The sequence below is a fragment of the Falco rusticolus genome, chromosome 1, assembly GCF_015220075.1.
Source record: "Falco rusticolus isolate bFalRus1 chromosome 1, bFalRus1.pri, whole genome shotgun sequence".
In the NCBI taxonomy this organism is placed as follows: Eukaryota; Metazoa; Chordata; class Aves; order Falconiformes; family Falconidae; genus Falco; species Falco rusticolus.
This window is the reverse complement of record NC_051187.1, coordinates 5652290-5670234: the sequence shown is the minus strand read 5'-3', so window position 1 is coordinate 5670234 and position 17945 is coordinate 5652290. Positions and strand designations below refer to the sequence as shown.

Genomic DNA, 17945 nt, shown 5'->3' with positions numbered 1-17945 from the left:
GGGTTTTCCTTGCTTTCTCTTTAAACAGAATTATCTCATTGGGTCATAGCATGGTTACATGGTAACATAAATTATTCATGAGTTCGTTTGAGGTAAATGAGGAACTTATTCCCCAGTATACTTATGGGAAAGTAACAAATCAACTTCTTTAAGAGGTTGCATGATGCAAGGTAAATGAGCAAGGATGGGACAGAACAGCATACTGCCTTTTTTTTTTTCTTTTCCTTACTTTGACATTTCTTTTCTTGGACATCCAAAAAATCATTTTCCCTTAGTCTTAGTTTAGATGGATCCTTGGTAGTTGGAAAGCACAGTGTAGGCAAATTAGAAAAAAGATATTCGGATAGTGCAGACTGATAAAATGTATGAATCAGTACTGATTACTGTTTTGATTTATGTAAATCAGGAGGGCCTGTCAGTTTTAAAAGTAAATAAATAACCGTCTAGTTCAAGTACAAAATACTCTTTATCCAAGTGTTTCCTTTGCATCCTGAATTACTATGGTTGTTTTGATGTGTAGATAACCAGTTTTTGCCTCTTGCCAAGGAAGAGGGTGAAAGTTAATTTCATGAGCAATGAGTTTTGCCCCAAACCAGTCTATAATTATTTTTGATTGAATTTTAGTAGATTAAGCTTAATTCTAAAATGCCAAGATGGAAGGAAAAAATGCAGTGTTTCTCTGGGACTTTTTAGTAGATGATTCTTCCTTTGATTTCACCTATTGTTGTGGCTTCTAAACCGTTTTTCTCGTTTTAAACATATAATGTAAAGCCTATCACAGATAATTGATAGGCTGAGATATTAATCGGCAGTAGGTTTTAATATCATTAGCAACAGCAGAGGTAATTTCCCAATCTTCGTTATCCCGTTTGAGAAACCGAAGTAGCAGGTGTATTTTCAGTCTGCCACGTGAGGGCAGCATTACACCGGGTATCTTTTAATAGGCTGGATACAAGCAAAATAAAAGCTCTACGACTTTTTTCTTTAATCAAAACCAAAACCACTAAGTGACCAAAAATGTAGTCAAGTGCTATCATAGGTCTGAAATTATGGTGTTTGGGTATTTAATATGTAAAATTATACTGATCTTGAAAAGGCATTTTACTTACTTGCTGTGTATTTTTCTGCACACAGTTTCACACGGTCAGATTGATTCTGTGATTAATTTCTTAAGAGCTGAAGAACACTGACATGTTATGTGTAATTTGATGTGTGTTATATTAGGTAACTGTCATAACTATGTAATCATAGGTGAATCATACGAATTTTCAGTTAAATTGTTGAGGCCTCTTTGAAAATGTGAGTGACGAAAGCTTAATCTTAGTGAGAAATCTAGCCAAGCATGTTTAATGTCTTGTCTTGTCTTACAGTCTCTGAGACAGAAATGTCATATGTTCCTTTGTTGGTAGAAAGCTTACAATTAATTCAACAGAAGCACAAAGTTGACAGTATTATTTCTGTCATGGTTTTGACTGTTGAATTCCTAATAGGCTAATCTAATTTTCTCATTAAGATTAGTATAGCTAGTAAGTGCTTGAAGAGTACCATCTATAGCCAAGAACATTTGGGTTTGAAATAAAAATTAATTCATCTCACAGCTGAATTAATTAGTAAAGAAGCTTCCTGTGGTCAGATGGCTTGGTACTCCATGCTGGAAAAATTATTATCTGTGGTTTGTTTCTTTGGGGGGGGGGGGGGGGGGGGGAGCTTAACAGAAATAGGTATCTGGGTCCAAATTTCTTCTCTACACAACACAATATCTGAGATCCGTTGTGTCTGATGAAGTTTTTATAATTACTGCTATCTTGGTGAATAAATGATTGTTTGATTCTGGAAGATCGTCAGGCAAAATGTATAGCCATTCTTGATATTTCTTGTCTTAACAGTTCCAGGGGGATATATTAAAGTGTTGAGATTGTACACTTCTTTGTATAGTGTTAGCAATTAATATAAAATTTATGGGTTTGGGTTTTTTTATTTGTTATGTTAGGATGGACGACTGAAGCCTGGAGATCAACTGGTATCCATAAACAAAGAGTCAATGATTGGTGTCTCCTACGAGGAGGCAAAAAGTATAATCAACAGAAAAAAGTCAAGGTATCTATTACTGCCAAACAGCTAACCCTCCAGATTGTTTTATTATAGGATATTTATGATCATATTAACATGAAATGTCTTGTTATGTGTACTTAGAGGAAATGCAAGGGATATTATTTTTTTCAAAATATTCAGTTGCAGTTAGATTTCATAGAAAAACACTCAAATGCACCTTTTAGACCTGTATAACTATGATACTTTCATTCCTTTCAAAAGAAAACACAAAACAAAACCCTAAACCACAGTATTTGCCTTTTTTAATGATGGGGAATAAAACATTGTTTTAGAAGAATGATAACAAACACAGTGTTTAGGAAAAGGCAATTTTTGTGAGAGTAACATACGATCTTGTGAACAGTATGGTATACAATATGTTGAAACTTTTTAATTGTAATTTTAGGTTTGAAAGTTTTTGGGAGATAGCTTTCATTAGACAAAAAAGTATTCCTGGTTATTCAGAGAACCTGCAACATCCTTCCAGCCTCTCGACATCTTCTGTAGCGTATGGAGAACAGGCTGCAGTAGTTAGTTCTCATGCATCTCCTAATGGGAAGGTTGTTTCAATGTTCACTCCAAATGCTGTGAGTATATTTATTACTCCTCTTAGTATAAAGTGAGCAAATGATTGTTTTTCCTAATTTTATTGGTATTCCATAAAGGGTTATTTTAATCTGGTTTCCATTCTAATAAGAAAATTACTGGCTCTTTTTCCTGCAAAATATTAATTCTTGGGAATATCATGACTTTTCCAGAAAACATGTGTAACAGCAAACTACACTGATGAGAGGAATAAGAGTATTAGTTGACTTCTGATAAGGAAAAAAATCAAATAAAATAAGCGTTAACCATAATTATCTTGATTAATCTTAGGTACAGAGTTCTTACTGTTTCTCTAGGGAGTAAAGTTTCAGAATTAGAGATAGATCGATAGATATAGTTAGATATTTCAGAGATAAGGTACTCTTGGACTGCTGTGTATGTGTGAGAACAGTTCAATGTCACAAGTTACACTTCCTCCATGATGATGAGATTTTTGCTTGAAAATCAGTCCTAGAAGAATGTGGGGGTTTCCCCTTTGTTTCGGCTAAGCAACAATTGTTTCCATTCATACAGCTCGTGATTAGTGTAAAGAAGTGATGCTGACCATAAGAAAGAAGATTTTAAAACTACTCTATTATTTTAATTTTTAAAAAAACATTTTCAATTTATCGCATTTTTAAAACTAAATAAAGTATTGTCTCTGAACAAGGAAGAATAAAATGTGTTGTTCTGTCCAGCTCAGTTTCTCCCCTGGTCTTCCTTCCTCTCCCCCTCTTGTACATTAATGTGTATTTCTAGTTTGGCTTGTGATCTGCTTTAGAAATGGTATTTCATGTCTTTTCATTTTCTTTCTTAGGTGGAAACTGGAGTCAAGATGGGAGAGCAACCTCCAATTACTTCTCTAGACAGCAGTCCTACTGATGTGTCTGTCACTGGTAAATGATGATTTAATTCCCTGCCACCTTTTTTTTTCTGCAATAACCGTCATACAGAAAATAGTATATAGTGAGACCCAATAGTCTTTAAAAAAAGGAATATTGCTCTATTTTTGTAGTACTAAGTAAAGAACTGGGGTCAATGGATTGTTTAGTAGCTTCTGTCAAATGTAATTTGCATTGTCTTTAACAAACAGCTGAAACCAAACAAAAATGAGTGATCGCAACGTTTGCTATACAGCGGTAATAATAATAGACTCAGTAGAAACCAGCTAATGAAGACTCACATATAGATCAAAATTAGGTTGCCGTGGAAACTGTGCTTTCTTGATTTGATGAAATTCTGTGGATGTATACTGCTTGCACTTCTTTTTTTAAATTAGGGCAGCATATTGGAAGGATAGAAATAACATGCAGACCTCTTTTTCACAGTTTTTCAATTAATCAGAAAAAGAATATATATGTGTATATTTCTATTTGAGAGTCATGACATTCAAACAAAGACAATAGTCACTTGACCATATCTCTAAATACCTATTTTGGAAACAACACTGAGGAAAAACATAGGTTGTGGAATTTGGTCAGAACCAAATCTGAACTAAACAATTGTAATTCCTTTGGGAAACAAATATGCATTGTATTTATAAACAGTGAAAATGCAGTAGTCTAACATAGTAATAAGTCTCAATTGACACAGTACGATTAACTGATGCTGTTCTGTTTCTGTATGAAGACTATTCTTCAGGCAGTAGTGAGTAAGCATAACCTGTGCTTCTCAACTTGACGTATAATGTGCTGAGGAGGGACAAACGTACAGGATCTCATTCATTCTAGATGTTGCTCCAGTGATGTTATTTAGGTTGTACCTGCATTTGTTACAGACTGTATTAGATACCCAAATTTTAAATGAAACAGTGTCCATATTGCAAATCTGGCCAGTTGGCTTCATTTCTTGGAGGCTTCATTTCTTGGAATGTGAGCTTTTGAAACTGTAAAGTTTGTTGTATTGATTACATCTGGAGTTTAATGATCACACAGGTTTTTCGTATTGATCATGGAAAACACAACAACTAAATGAGAGGAACAACACAAAAGGCTATTTTTTAATATACTCAGAATACAAGACTCTTGATTAATATAATGCAATACACTGGAGCTTCATCGTTGCTTAAAGAGACCAAGGCGGCCACAGTTTCTTAACATACCTGAATAACGTAGCTAGTAAAGTGGAAAGAAGTACTTGCAGCTCCGGTTTGTACTGTTTGTTGTCATTTTTCATTTCAGTCTTATTAAGCACATCCTTAGTCAAAGCTGCCGCTTCTCTCATGCTGCCCTTTTTCAAGGATAACCTTGAAAAATTAAAGTAGCTCTTAGATGGTGGGGTTTTTTAAATGCTCTAAGAAAAATCAGCATAATTTTATGGAATTCTTGCACAGATTCATACACAAGGCTTTTTCATTCTGAATTGGAAGGAAGTGTGCCAATTCAGCTGAGGTTCTAGCCTACTGTCTTCAGAATTTAATATAGCATGTGAGAGGTGTTAGTGTCAGAGATTTTCAAGATGTTTTGGTTTATGCTTTTGGCATATAGAGAGAATGTAAATTACTTTGAGCTTGGAAACAGATATGCTGTGAAACAAAAAAAAAAAAAAAAAAAAGAAGATTTCTGTGCAATTCCTTCTGTTCCTTTAGAGAGATTCTCAAACTGCATGATCCTTTAGTTTTCAAATACGGGGTTTGGTTTCAGTACCTTTCTAGTCCATTAATGAAATAACAAATTAAGATCTAAATAGTATTTCTGAATAATGAATGCAAACAAGTATTCCATGTTCTTCTGCAAAAAAAAGCAATGAAGTTCTATTTACATACATCTAAAATCCAAATAAATTGGTAGTTAACTGCTCCTTTTGCCTCCTGTCTGTAATCAATGGCTTCCAAAGGTTGCTTCTGTTTGTGTTGTATCCATGGGTGTGTCTGAAGCATGGCAAAGCTGGGACTGCATTTCTCAAGTTCCATGAAAACTAAGCACACACACAAAAAAAAGCAGTTATTCCGAAATCTTGCCTATGGACTGCTTTGTACAGCTGGCTTCTTTTCCTTTTCTGAGCTTAATCATTTCTGTATGTTGGAAATAAAATAGATGCGTCATAAGTTATTAAGGCCATTAGCTAAAATTATGCAAACTTCTTGTATTTTTGACTGTGATGACTGGAGAAGAGGGGATGATGGATGATGGCTTAATGGATGGTAGTTCTTGGAGAAGAGTTCCTCCCCAGAAAAAAATACTGAGGAGCCTCCTGGAATTCAGTCTAAGCTACCTCCACACAGCCCTTGGCTGGCACCAGGTTGTTCCCTCTCTTTCCACAGTGTTTGCTAGATCACTAGGTAGGCTTTTGCGAACCCTTATTATGCTCAGGGTGTGTCTTGAAGGTCTTTCAGGAATTTGCAAGTGTGTTTCCCTTTCTGTTTCTAGAGTAACTGTGTATCTCAGCGAGAAAAATATCACAAGTATAAGCCCTATGCTTGATGGATTGCTCTAAAGTTATTCACGGTTTTTTTCTGTCAATTTGCTACTTGTTACTTTCTCATGTGAAAAAATAGTTTTAAGTGATAGATACCCATAACTTTTGTTTATTACAATTATGTCAAATCAAAAAGGTCAATCTAAATATTAACGTTTCTTTGTGGCAAGTGGGTATTTAGCTGGCATCCATTTCATGAGCAGAGTTTCAGAACAAAATTTTCAGAGCAGTATTTACAACAATATCATTGTTAAATTTTCATTTTTTTCTTCTTAGCTATTGCCCCCAGCCAGAATGATGATTATGAGCTGCAAGGAAAGACCTCTACTATTCGTCTCAAAGCAGAAAAGCTGGAAAGGGTAAATACTTACAGTATTTTGCGTTTTCCTTTCTTTCCCTTCATAATGCACGTAAAACATCTGGAGCATATTTCTAGACTGACAAATTGTGCACCACATTTCCTATTTGGATAGTTCTTTCAGGTTGCAGGCCAATATTTCATTTTTTTTATATTGGGCAAATTACTGTTTTTGTTAATCTAATTACTGATTAACTCTTCTGGGAATCTGAACAGCCCTCAGGATTTTTTAATGCACTTATTAAGGACAAAGGGTTTTGCTTATTACACTCATCCGTATTCAAGGTTAAATAATATCTGAACATCTCTCAATTAGAAGGAAAAGTCACAGAGCGTCTCTGGAATAAAAGTTGTCAGTGAGAGTGTACTATGATACAAAGGCTCTTTGAAGTATAGCTCTTTAATTACTCCCCCACGTCCCTGCAGTCATTATCCCTAGTCCTTTCTCCAAAATAACTTTTCTCCTTCCAGGCATTGAATTATCTTGGGATTCAGCCCACAGATGAACAGCAGCAAGCCCTAAGGCAGCAACTTCAGAAAGATTCTAAAGGAACAGTGTCTTTTGGAGGTAATAATTTGTTAATTACCATGGAAAATAATTAAATGTAGCAATACAGAAATTATAGGTAATAACCATTAATATATTTTCTGTCAGTCTTGGGTTGCTACAGCAAATAAAATGATACTTTGTGATAAGAACCTTATTCTACTGTATAAAACTAAGTAACTGGAAAGCAAATCACAGATTTATCTAATAAACAGCAGCCGTGACAAAGTTTTGATTTTGTGCTCAGAAATTCCTAAATTTTTGCCTTAACAATAGGGTACTTTAATTGTTCCAAATATTACTTGGGACAGTACTGATGTTTAAAGAGCCTTCTTGAAGTAGTTAAACTGATGGATTATTTAACTTGTTTAGTTTGTGAGAAGCAAGAACATTTCAACTATTGAATATAGAAAAATTTGCGTGGAGACCATCATGATTCTTCTAGCTAAACCTAATTCTGATGGGAATGAGTTGCTTGCATTGGTTATGACAACTTTGGTAGTTGACATTTAACAATGTAAGAGTATTTCTTATAAACTGTGAGACATGCTGGTTTTGATGCTAAAACTGATGGAAACTTCACTTTTCCTAAAGTTTATGAAAAGCAGCATCAAACACTATTATATGAAAAATAATTTCTTGTACTTAACCATCCAAAATACACTGGATATTCAAGCACCTTATCAAGAAAGATACTGGATCTTCCATCAGATTTTATGTGGTGTAAACAAACTGACATTTTTATTTCTACTTTTCTGTCATACTGAGGCAGATCTCTTTTGTATACATTCTAAATGAACAGGTAATCCAAGCCATGTTGATTGAGAATGCTGTAGTGTTTGTATTTAAAACTTTCAACTTGATCAACATCAATTTTACCAGGTGTGTATCAGGGTTTTAAAGAGCCTGCGAAGGAAACTGAGCTGTGAGCTAGCATGCAATTTTTCCTTTTTCCTGCAGAGACACTATGTCTCCTCTAGTAAGGTCAATTCATTGAGAAGGGCAGGCAGGTGTACAAATTTCTTTTTATTTTTTCACACGGCTCTGCCAAATGTAGAGTATCTCTAACCATGTACTTTGAAGATGAACTTCACACCCCCTTTTGTTTTCTTTTCTCCTTCAGGACTTGATTCAGGGATATTTCAGCCCAATAACTGTTTTGAACATTTTTGTTCTTACTCTTACCAGCTTTACCAAAAGTTTCTGTTCAGAGAGATGTGTTTGTTTTTCATATATTCTTCTAGAAAGCTTATGAAGGGCAGATACTGCATTTATAAAAGTCTAGCCATAGATTGTAGTATTAGTAGTTGTGCTGCATCTTGTAATACTGCTACTGAACTGAACTTCTAAATTGTTCTTCAGATTTCTTTGAAGTTTCAAGGAATCTCTTCTCTATGCAATTGAATGCAACAGGTGATGACCAAAAATCTGTGACATTTGGGGTCAATGAAATTGCCAGCTTACTGGATTCACAGGTAAAATATATGCCTGTGCAGTGTTTAACAGTTGGGAGGAGATTACTGGAGAGCTTATTATATGTACAATTACTCCAAATCTTGGACAGATGTTTAGAAGAGCTCCATATCATGGTGTTCTTTAAGATAACTTCATTTCTGTGAAGCTTTTTAAAGCAACTTACGTTGCAGAAATCAATTCACATAATTACGTTGTAATCTGTTGTAAGTATGGACAGTGGTGATTTATTGAGGTTTCTTAGTGGAATACATATTGGTACGAGTGATAAACAATTATTGGGCCCAGTGATTTAAACTACTGCTACAGTGAAAAGCACTTTATTCTAGAGGTGACTTTAAGAAATAGCATTTGCAGCATAGGAATACTAAAATAAAATGAGGTATTATTTAAAATACTGAATAAAACAGGATATTAGTATTGTATTCCTGGTACTTTAAAAATATTTTTATTAATCCTTTTTAACAGGAAAAATAATTCCTTTGAAAGATAAGATGGACAGAACTTTCTGAAGGATTTTTAGTATTTTCAGAGCTTTAAATTATTTTAAAATTAAGATTATCGTGTCATTTTATTAACAAGACCTTTTAAGATAAGATGTTAAAGATCATGGAAGATACAGTTAGCAATACATTCTGACCTTATGTGTTTAAATACACAGTTTGTAACCTGTGATTCTTTGGAGGATGACGTGGAAAGACTTAAGAAAGAAAGAAATGAAGCTTTAAAAGAAATGAGTAAATTAAAGGTAATAATTTTTATTTCCTTCAAATTGTTCAAGAGACAGGTTTCTTTCTGAGTGTATATAGGAATGTACTGGTTTTCTTTTGAATTTTACATGCCATTTTAAATGACTAAATAAAAAGGCAGAGCAAACGGTCATAATCATGTGTGAAGATTGTATGTGTACAGTGTATTTCTGGAGACAGTGAATTTTGTTATACTGAGTACTAACACATTTTTAAAGGCATTTCACAAAAGTGAATTTGCAGAAGTGACTGATTTGCATAGCAATTTTATTTAGAAATGTGTGATCCTAGTAACCACAGTGTCTAAGCATATGCTAATACTTTTGCAAGAAGTCAGAACTAGAGGATAAATTAATGTGTTTTCAAAATTCATAGATATTTTCACAGATATTACAAAATACATAAGACCTAAAGAAACAAATACATTTATTGTTTCTTAATACCCTGCATTACAACCATGGTCCTATGCTCCTGAATTTTTTTTTGACAACCCAAAAGATAAAAAATTCTGAATCTTTATCCAGCATACCTAGCTCTCGTTCTTGAACAGGAAAATTGATCCCAGGATACAAGCAATTCTACAAATTACCTCCTGGTCCAAAAAATAATCTGTCTTGTATAGATTACAAAAACATCAGGTTGGCATGCCCAAAAATGTATTCTTCATTCTGTGCAAATATTCTTCTTCTGAAAACTTTGTACTGAAATGAAATAATTGATTTACATTGAACACTGAAGTAGTGAATACTTATCATGAGCCCCTAAATTGCTGATACCAAAAACTGGCAATGATCAATCTGTAATTGCCTCATTTCTTACCCTCTTCCCTTAATCTACAGTCAAGTACTTGATACTCGGTGAGAAATACCCTTGGTCTGACTCAGCGTGAGAATCTTTTTGAAATTGTTAGAACTTTTAACCTCTGAAAGTGGTATACCTAGAGGCGTCTGGTGTAAATAAGTGGGTGGAAGGTCAGACACACAATGTTGACAGTAACTTGACATGTGTATTAGATTGTACAGCAGCGTGTTAAAAGCTGCAGAAATGTCTGTATTCTGCTCTTTTAAGTGGCTAGGTAGCAAGAGACTTAAAATATATATTTTACTTATATCACAGAAATAATCAGTTCAGTAAATAATCCTCAGATGCTCATGAAACTTAAACAGTATTAATGAACTCTGAAAAATCAGCCTTTAGAGAAAAAAATTTGGTTTTGTCACAGGTTTTATAAAAGCTGTTGATTATTTATTATTTCCACCAGAACTTTTTTAATAATATGTGTTTTCTGATTATACAGCATTAGTAACAGACACGTGTTGTGGCCTAGAAATGTAGTAGGTGTACAGAAAGCAGTAAATACATTGATAGAGTTTAAGTATTGCTACCTGTAGTTTTAAAAAGGCTAATTGGGGTTTAGGAATAAAAACTCTTTCAGACCTAATTATTAATTATTTCTTCTGTTGTTTGTTTTTATTTTAACAGGAAAAATTGTCTGAATCTGTGAATTTACAGAAACAGTTAACAGAGCAGCTACAAATAGTAAAGCAAGTATGTTGAAGTTTCTTAAAAATATAATTATTCTTTTTTTTTTTTTTTTTTTTACTTTTTTTTTGTGCAAGGGAGAAGGGACCACTTCTTTCTGTCTTGATGCTTGTATAGGCTATCCTTTCACACTAATTTCAACACAAAATGGTTCTTTTATTACTACAAAGCTTTTGATTAGAATTGGAGAATACTGATCCTTAAGTTTTTAGAGCAATAGTACTTTTCTGCTGCTGAATTGAGGTAGGAACCGTAAGACAAGCTGGATCAGACAAGTTGGATAATAATGTAGTATTATCTTTCTGGTCTATAAGTGTTCTTGAAGTGATTTTGCTGTTCTTAGGCAACAGTGTGCCTCATCTACAGTCATAACGTTAACTACTTTATGTCAACCAGTTTCAAGTATGAAAAAATAAACACACTTGACAGCTCTACCTGGTATTTACCAGGAATAAATGGTAGTAAGTGTTTTTTGAGGAATGTCTTGTTTCTGTCTCTATATCTATTTATAATTATGAGAGAAGAAATCAGAGTTTCTTATGAAATTGAGCCTTCTTGTGTCTCGTAATGGATATTTCCAGTTATATGTCATTTATAGCCTGGATTCAAAACCAAGTCACTTTCCAGTTTCCTGCTTCCACTTGTCAGCTCTTTCCTTCCTATGACCCGGCCACCTTTCTTTCCTCCTGCACTGCTACATGTATTCCTTGTCAGTTTCTCATGGCTATCTGTTCCATCAGATGTCATATGTAAAAATGCAAGATACAGTTTAAGAATCTTTCTGCGTACTGTTATATTAAGATTAGGTTTATGTTTTCACTTGTATACATAGATTTGTTCAACACCTTCATTATCACCTTTTATTCCTTGAATTTAAGAGAGCTGCTTGAGAAAGGGAGAGCTTTTTCCATTAATATTGTGATGTTGCCCTTTGTATGCTGTGGCACAGCAGGAAAATAAATTTGATTCTTTTTTGGGTAAAATGTAACTGGAAGGATGTTCCAGTGGAGCACGTCATGTTTGCATTCACTAATGTGTGTGCATTCTGTTGCCCTAGACTAGAGCAGCTGTTCAGTCTATCAGTCTAGACTAAAGCTATGGCAAAGTACAAACCCTGAAATGCAAACAGTATGGACATCAGGGGGAACTCACACCTGACGACCTGATAGCATGACTGGCTGGGTAGATGTGGGGAGAGCAGTGGACATTGTCTACCTTGACCTCAGCAAGGCTGGGTTTTTGGGTTTGTTTTGTTGTTTTTTTTTTAAACACTGTCTCCCATCACGTCCTCCTAGGTAAGCTCAGGAAGTGTGGATGAGTGGGCAGTAAGGTGGGCCAAGAACTGGCTGAACAGCAGAGCTCAGAGGGTTGTGATCGGTACCGGGGTCACTTCTGGGTCCAGTCCTGTCAACTTATTCAACTGGGTGAAGGCACTGAGCGTACCCTCAGTGAGTTTGCTGATGATACAAAGCTGGCAGGAGTGGCTGATGGAGCTGCGCTGCCATTCAGCGAGACCTGGGCAGGCTGCCGAGCCGAGCAGAGAGGAACCTGATGAAGTTCCACAAAGGCAAGTGTAAGGTCCTGCACCTGGCGGGGAACAGCCCCACGCACCAGTATCAGCTGGGGGTCACCTGCTGGAAGGCTGCTCTGAGGAGGAAGAACCTGGGAGCGCTGGAGGACAGCAAGTTGCCCACGGGCCAGCAGCGTGCCCTTGGGGCCAGGAAGGCCAGTGGGACCCTGGGGTGCATTAGGAGGAGCGTGGCCAGCAGGTGGAGGGAGGTGGTCCTCCCCCTCTGCCCTGCCCTGGTGAGGCCACATCTGGAGCGCTGTGTCCAGTGCTGGGCTCCCCAGTTCAAGAGAGACAGGGAACTGTTGGAGGGGGTCCAGTGGAGACCACAAAGATGATGGAGGGACTGGAACATCTCCCTGATGAGGAAAGGCTGAGGGAGCTGGGCCTGCTTGGGGAGGGCAGGACTGGGAGGAGGGGGTCTTACCGATGTGAACAAGTATCTTAAGGGCGAGTGCCAGGAGGATGGGCCAGGCTCTTCGCAGCGGTGCCCAGCGACAGGACAAGGGGCAACGGGCACCGCCTGCCACACAGGGACTGCCTCTGAATCTGAGGAGGAACTTCTGGACCTCGAGGGTGACAGCACCGCACAGGCTGCCCAGAGCGGTGGCGTCTCCTCTGGTGACTCTGTGCAGCCTGCCCTGGCGGGGGTTGGGCTGGGGTGGTCTCCAGCGGGCCCTTCCAGCCCCCGCCACTGTCAGGCTGTGGCCAGGGCCCGGTATTCTTTGGGGTCCCCGTGGCTGCCCCCGCTGGGCAGCTGGGCTGGTGCCCAGGCGGTCCGCACGGCGGCCCGTGCCGGGGCAGCAGTGCCCGCGGCTGCCGCACGAGGGCGTCCTGCCTTTAGTTCTGTCCGCGGCGCCGTCAGGGGCTGCTGCCGGCCCGCCGAGCCGCGCGACCCCCGGGGGAGGGATGCTCTGCTTTTGTAGCAAGCGTCTTCTCGAACTGCTGTTGAAAAGGTTCCGCATAGTGAAATGAAAGAGAAATCATAAATTATATGTAATTACAGCGACCTATTTTAGGAGGCAGAAGCAGGCTTTTGATGGAAATTTTAGTTCTGTTGATACTTGGTGCGTTTTCCAGGGTTGCGTGTCTATTTTTGTAGTTCAGAACCAATGTTGATGCTGAGTTTCATGGTGATACAAAGTTTCTTTTTTAAAAAAAGCTACTTACAGTACAAGTTGCTATGTAACTTGTGATGGTGCATTCCTGCTTGAGCTGAAGTTAGTGAAATGAGTTAATGAGTACATTATTGTGCCTTACTGGTCTGTTTAAAAGTAAACAAACAAGCTAGCTTAATTATGTGCTGAAGGTCTTCTGGATTCAATACAATTTAAGCATTTTGTAAAAATCACTGCTTTCCTGAAAAACCCCCCGATGTTTCAAATGAGGATATAGACTACCAGTCATATATTGGAGTATCTTTTGTGGTATTTCTATTGTCTACTAATTGTGAATTGTAGAGATTGCAGCTTAATTAGTACAGGCGTACAAATATTCCAATTAATGAACATGTTTGGGTAGTACCAGTCCATTAAACAGTGCTTGAATCAGTAGCTAACAGGATAAACTCTGAAGATTAGAAATATTGTTAAATTTGAAATGAGGTAGTAATTATTTTCTAATATTGCTCTATGGTAACTAAAATATATTAGTTGATATATTTTTACTTTGAGATTTTGATTTGGGCCTTCTTTGAAACCATGTGGAAGCTGAAATTGGCACAAAACACAGAAAGGCACTTTTGAGTACTTGAAGTCTTGTCAACACCGTGAATGAGGAAATCTGTAATGATGTCTTCTATCTTCCTGGATGAGTTTGACTGTATTCTGTGCTGCCTGGATGGCCTGGGTCATGCCAGCCTGAATGATCTCGTCTTCTTTACTAGAGCTTTTTTAATGCAGTTATTGTCAGCTGGAGCACCTCAGCTAAACATAGTGAATGTGGAAGGTCACAAAGATAGGACACTGTGGTATCCTATGCAGCTGGACTTCATATTCCATTGGGCTAAGATTTGCTATTCTGTGCTTATGTTTTCTGAGGGGAAAAGTGGTACTTTGAAGACTAGGACTTGAATGGCTGATATTTTGGAAGCAGAATATAGTTTATTTTACCCTGTCTGAAATAAGGATTGGGTTGGGTGGGTTTTTTCATTAGCTTTTTTTTTCTTCATTTTAATATATGGTAAAGATAATCTAAGTTCTTCTAAAGAATGTTTTTGCAAACAATTTCTGGAGAATTAATGAATAAACATAATTGAATTGTAACTACGATTTTTCATGTAGTTTAAAGGAATATCTTTGTTCTGGTTCTTGTTGTGGCTGGAATATTACTTGGATAAAACAGTCTCCTGAGACTTGAATTTATCCAAGGAAGTAACAGAACCTGGCTTTGAAAGAAACCTGTACCTTGAAATGGATTCTGTAAAGATTCAGTTTTGCTCTTCCATCCTGCAGTTTATTTGTTGTAGTGGCTTCATACCAGATTAGGACAAACCGTCCCATCAGGCATTTATGTAGATGAAATATTAGCAGCTGCAGATTCCAATTTCTGTTGCGTCTTATTTCATACAAGCAGTTGACTGGGACAAGAGAACATGCTGAAGCATGCTGTTATCCATCTGTTCTTCACTGGTAGGGGCCCCTTACCTGCATGAGTAAGAGAGCCCACCATGTTGCTGCAATGCCAGCTCCAGAAACTGTAGAATGGGGAAGCCTGGTGGTATCGTTACCCTTTGTGCCTTCCTGCTCTAGCAAATAGCTCTGCTTTGTCAGAAAGTTTTGCTAATTCAGTTATAGTGTGGATAATCGTTTCATTGTAATGTAAGAATCCATTGTTCGTTAATTATTCCTTTAGGTCTTTCGCTGTTGAAATCTGGTCATACTTAGTCTGCTATTACAGAGAAATTAATAGTCAACAGTTGGGTTTCTGAAAAAAAAACAAACCAGTAGAGGAGTAAAGGCAATTCTGGATTATAAGAGATTAAACCTTTATCTCAGGGAGGTCTTATTTTAAAACCTTTTCATTACAGCAATTTTCCCATGACTTTTCTGATGTCAGTTTATTTAAATAATTCCTATGTGTGCATTTTCAAGATGCCACCTTTTGTTCAAGTCTCTGTGTTCATTTATATTACTCAAACTTAACATCAGAGCATCTTTTTCACTTTTGTCTCCCTTTTCCCACCTTCAGCCCGTTACGGAAGGCTACCAAATCAGCCTGTGTATCGGTCGGGCCCGGCTTTTCTTGCTGTTGAGTCACACTGTTTCTTAGAGCAGCAAGAAGATTCCCTTTACAGAGGCAGTCATTTTGACCTCTACTTTTGTAAATTCACAACTTCTTAGAAGCCCCTGTGTTCTCTGAATTGTTTCTAGGAAGAAGAACTGCTATGAGCAACTTGCAGGAGGGGTGGATTGTTCTGGTGGTCTGTCAGTGAGTGCTTTCAGTAATGGCCCCTCACACTCTTTTAGTGCTGTGCAGACAGACAGTTGTAAAACAAACCAGCTGAATAGCAGAAAGACACGCAGCCACAAGCTTTTGAATAATCCGTGTTGCCAGGTGGAGGTGATCGCCATGTAGAAATAGGCTCATCTAATGCTTTGTGCTTCCAAAAGGAAAAAAGGAAAAAAAACCACGTTATACTTGCTGTCAAATTAAAGATTGTTTAAATGTATCTCTTCTCATAACAAAAACCTCCAAATTGTATAACATTAATGTCATCTGTATTCACTAGTGATGTAACTGTTCGCTACAGAAGTGATTACTTCTTCTAATGCTTTATTTTCTAAGAGACCAGAATTTCCCTGGCAATCACCCAAATTGATAATATATTGCAAATACAAGGAAGATGGTGTCCTATATATATGTTATTGAGATTAGTTTACTTATGGCCTGAAATAAAATATATTGTTTATTAAGTCTAACAGTGTACAGTTTAAAATTCATCTGAAACTGAGATTGGTAGGTCATTTCATTTTACCAAAAAAAAAAAAAAGTTATGACAAAGTATAGGAAAACCTGACTTGAAGTATGTTGATTGCACAGAACAAATACTTCCAAGTTAGGAAATAATAGAATTGGATCTGCTTTTGTAAGCTTGACTAACTCTCTAGGCATTTATATTTTGACACCTGTTAAATACTATATAACAATTCTTCCACAAGAATGGGAATATTTGGTCATTTCATTGAAACAGTGATTTCAATCTGGTTTCTAGAAAGTTATTTCCTACTTCTAGATTCATAGTCTATTTCTCCTCTACCCCTTCCTGTTTCCCCTCTGTTTCCATTCCCAACCAGGATATAATTATAAGACATGATAGGTTGACTAGGAATAGTCTAAGTATCCTTAGCTGAAAAATTTGTACAAAGAATTTCTAGCTCTATGAATTTCTGTATTTAAAGCTTATAACTTCTATGATTCAGGAAATTAATACACAGTCTTTTTCCGCAGATTAATAAAAAGCTAACGGGAAAGATGTTTGTTGGTTTTGGTGCCAGTGAGCCTGTATGTCTACATTTTTGATGAACAGTTTGTTTGGTTTTTTTCCTAGTGTAAATTCATATGTTGTCCAGACCTTTAGTTTGACTTTCTAAATGTACAAATCAAAATTAACTTGAATTAATATTCAGTACTAAAATGTACTAAGGAATATCCTTCTCAAAATCAGATTTTATGACCTTTAGGGATTACTTTAGCTGAATTAAAAGCTAACAGTTTCTCATTTCCTGTTTTCCATATAATATTTGTATATAAATCTTATCTAACACTCTCTTGTCACAATACAGAATAACGATATAACAGCAGGAACTAGACAGAAAAATAAAAACCAGCACTTTTTTTGAGAAGAGTGTGAACTGAATACTTGCATTAGAAGTCCAGCTACATGATGTGCAAACTCTGAATTGAATGTGAATTCAGGCAGTAATAATAAAAAAATGAAATAATCCCGCATTGAAGTATTTAGTATGAAAGCGGTGGGGCAGATTAACAGCATCAGATGCATTTCTATAAAGCCTTTCATTCAGTTAGATTTACAGTAATCATAGAATTCATGATTTAATTTATTAGGAGAATTATCTCTGTCTGTAAATACCAGTTCTTTGTTTGCACATCACACACTTTAAAATTAGCAATTGGTCTACTTTCATCTAATAATGAAAAAAATCTAACTATAAATACTAAAAGGTAGCCCTAATGCTGACTGCAGTACTTTTGAGCTAGATCCGTGCTACTTTGTTAGCTGGAGTTGTAACTTTTCATTTAAATTCTGTCATCTATAGGAAGCCAAGGCAGCTGTAGAAGAGACAAGAGCTTTGCGAAGTAGGATTCATCTTGCAGAAGCTGCACAAAGACAGGCTCGTGGAATGGAGATGGACTATGAAGAAGTAATTCGCTTATTAGAAGCTGAAATTGTAGAGCTGAAGGCTCAGCTTGCTGATCATTCTGGCCAAAATAAAGTAAGCAAAGCAGTCGCCTGTTGTGGTTACCATGGTTTCCTTGCTGTTGTCATGTATCTTGTTTTCATTTTCTTTTCATCTGCTTTTCTAAAGTAGGTCAGTGTTTGTCTTGTATTATTCAATAACTGGAATAATATGTAGTGAAGGGGGTAATGTGAAG

General features: G+C 36.8%; 1 protein-coding gene across 9 annotated transcripts in view; it reads left to right on the top strand.

The window, feature by feature from the left end:
- Positions 1–17945, top strand: part of STXBP4 (syntaxin binding protein 4) — a 76257-nt gene that overhangs the window by 15338 nt on the left and 42974 nt on the right. For all 9 annotated transcript variants that reach the window (XM_037406562.1, XM_037406569.1, XM_037406605.1 and 6 more), the window contains 9 exons: positions 1991–2097; positions 2498–2678; positions 3494–3572; positions 6370–6452; positions 6923–7019; positions 8361–8473; positions 9133–9219; positions 10703–10768; positions 17609–17785. In XM_037406562.1, the coding sequence (XP_037262459.1) occupies positions 1991–2097; positions 2498–2678; positions 3494–3572; positions 6370–6452; positions 6923–7019; positions 8361–8473; positions 9133–9219; positions 10703–10768; positions 17609–17785 (990 nt within the window). The remainder of the gene's footprint in view (positions 1–1990; positions 2098–2497; positions 2679–3493; positions 3573–6369; positions 6453–6922; positions 7020–8360; positions 8474–9132; positions 9220–10702; positions 10769–17608; positions 17786–17945) is intronic.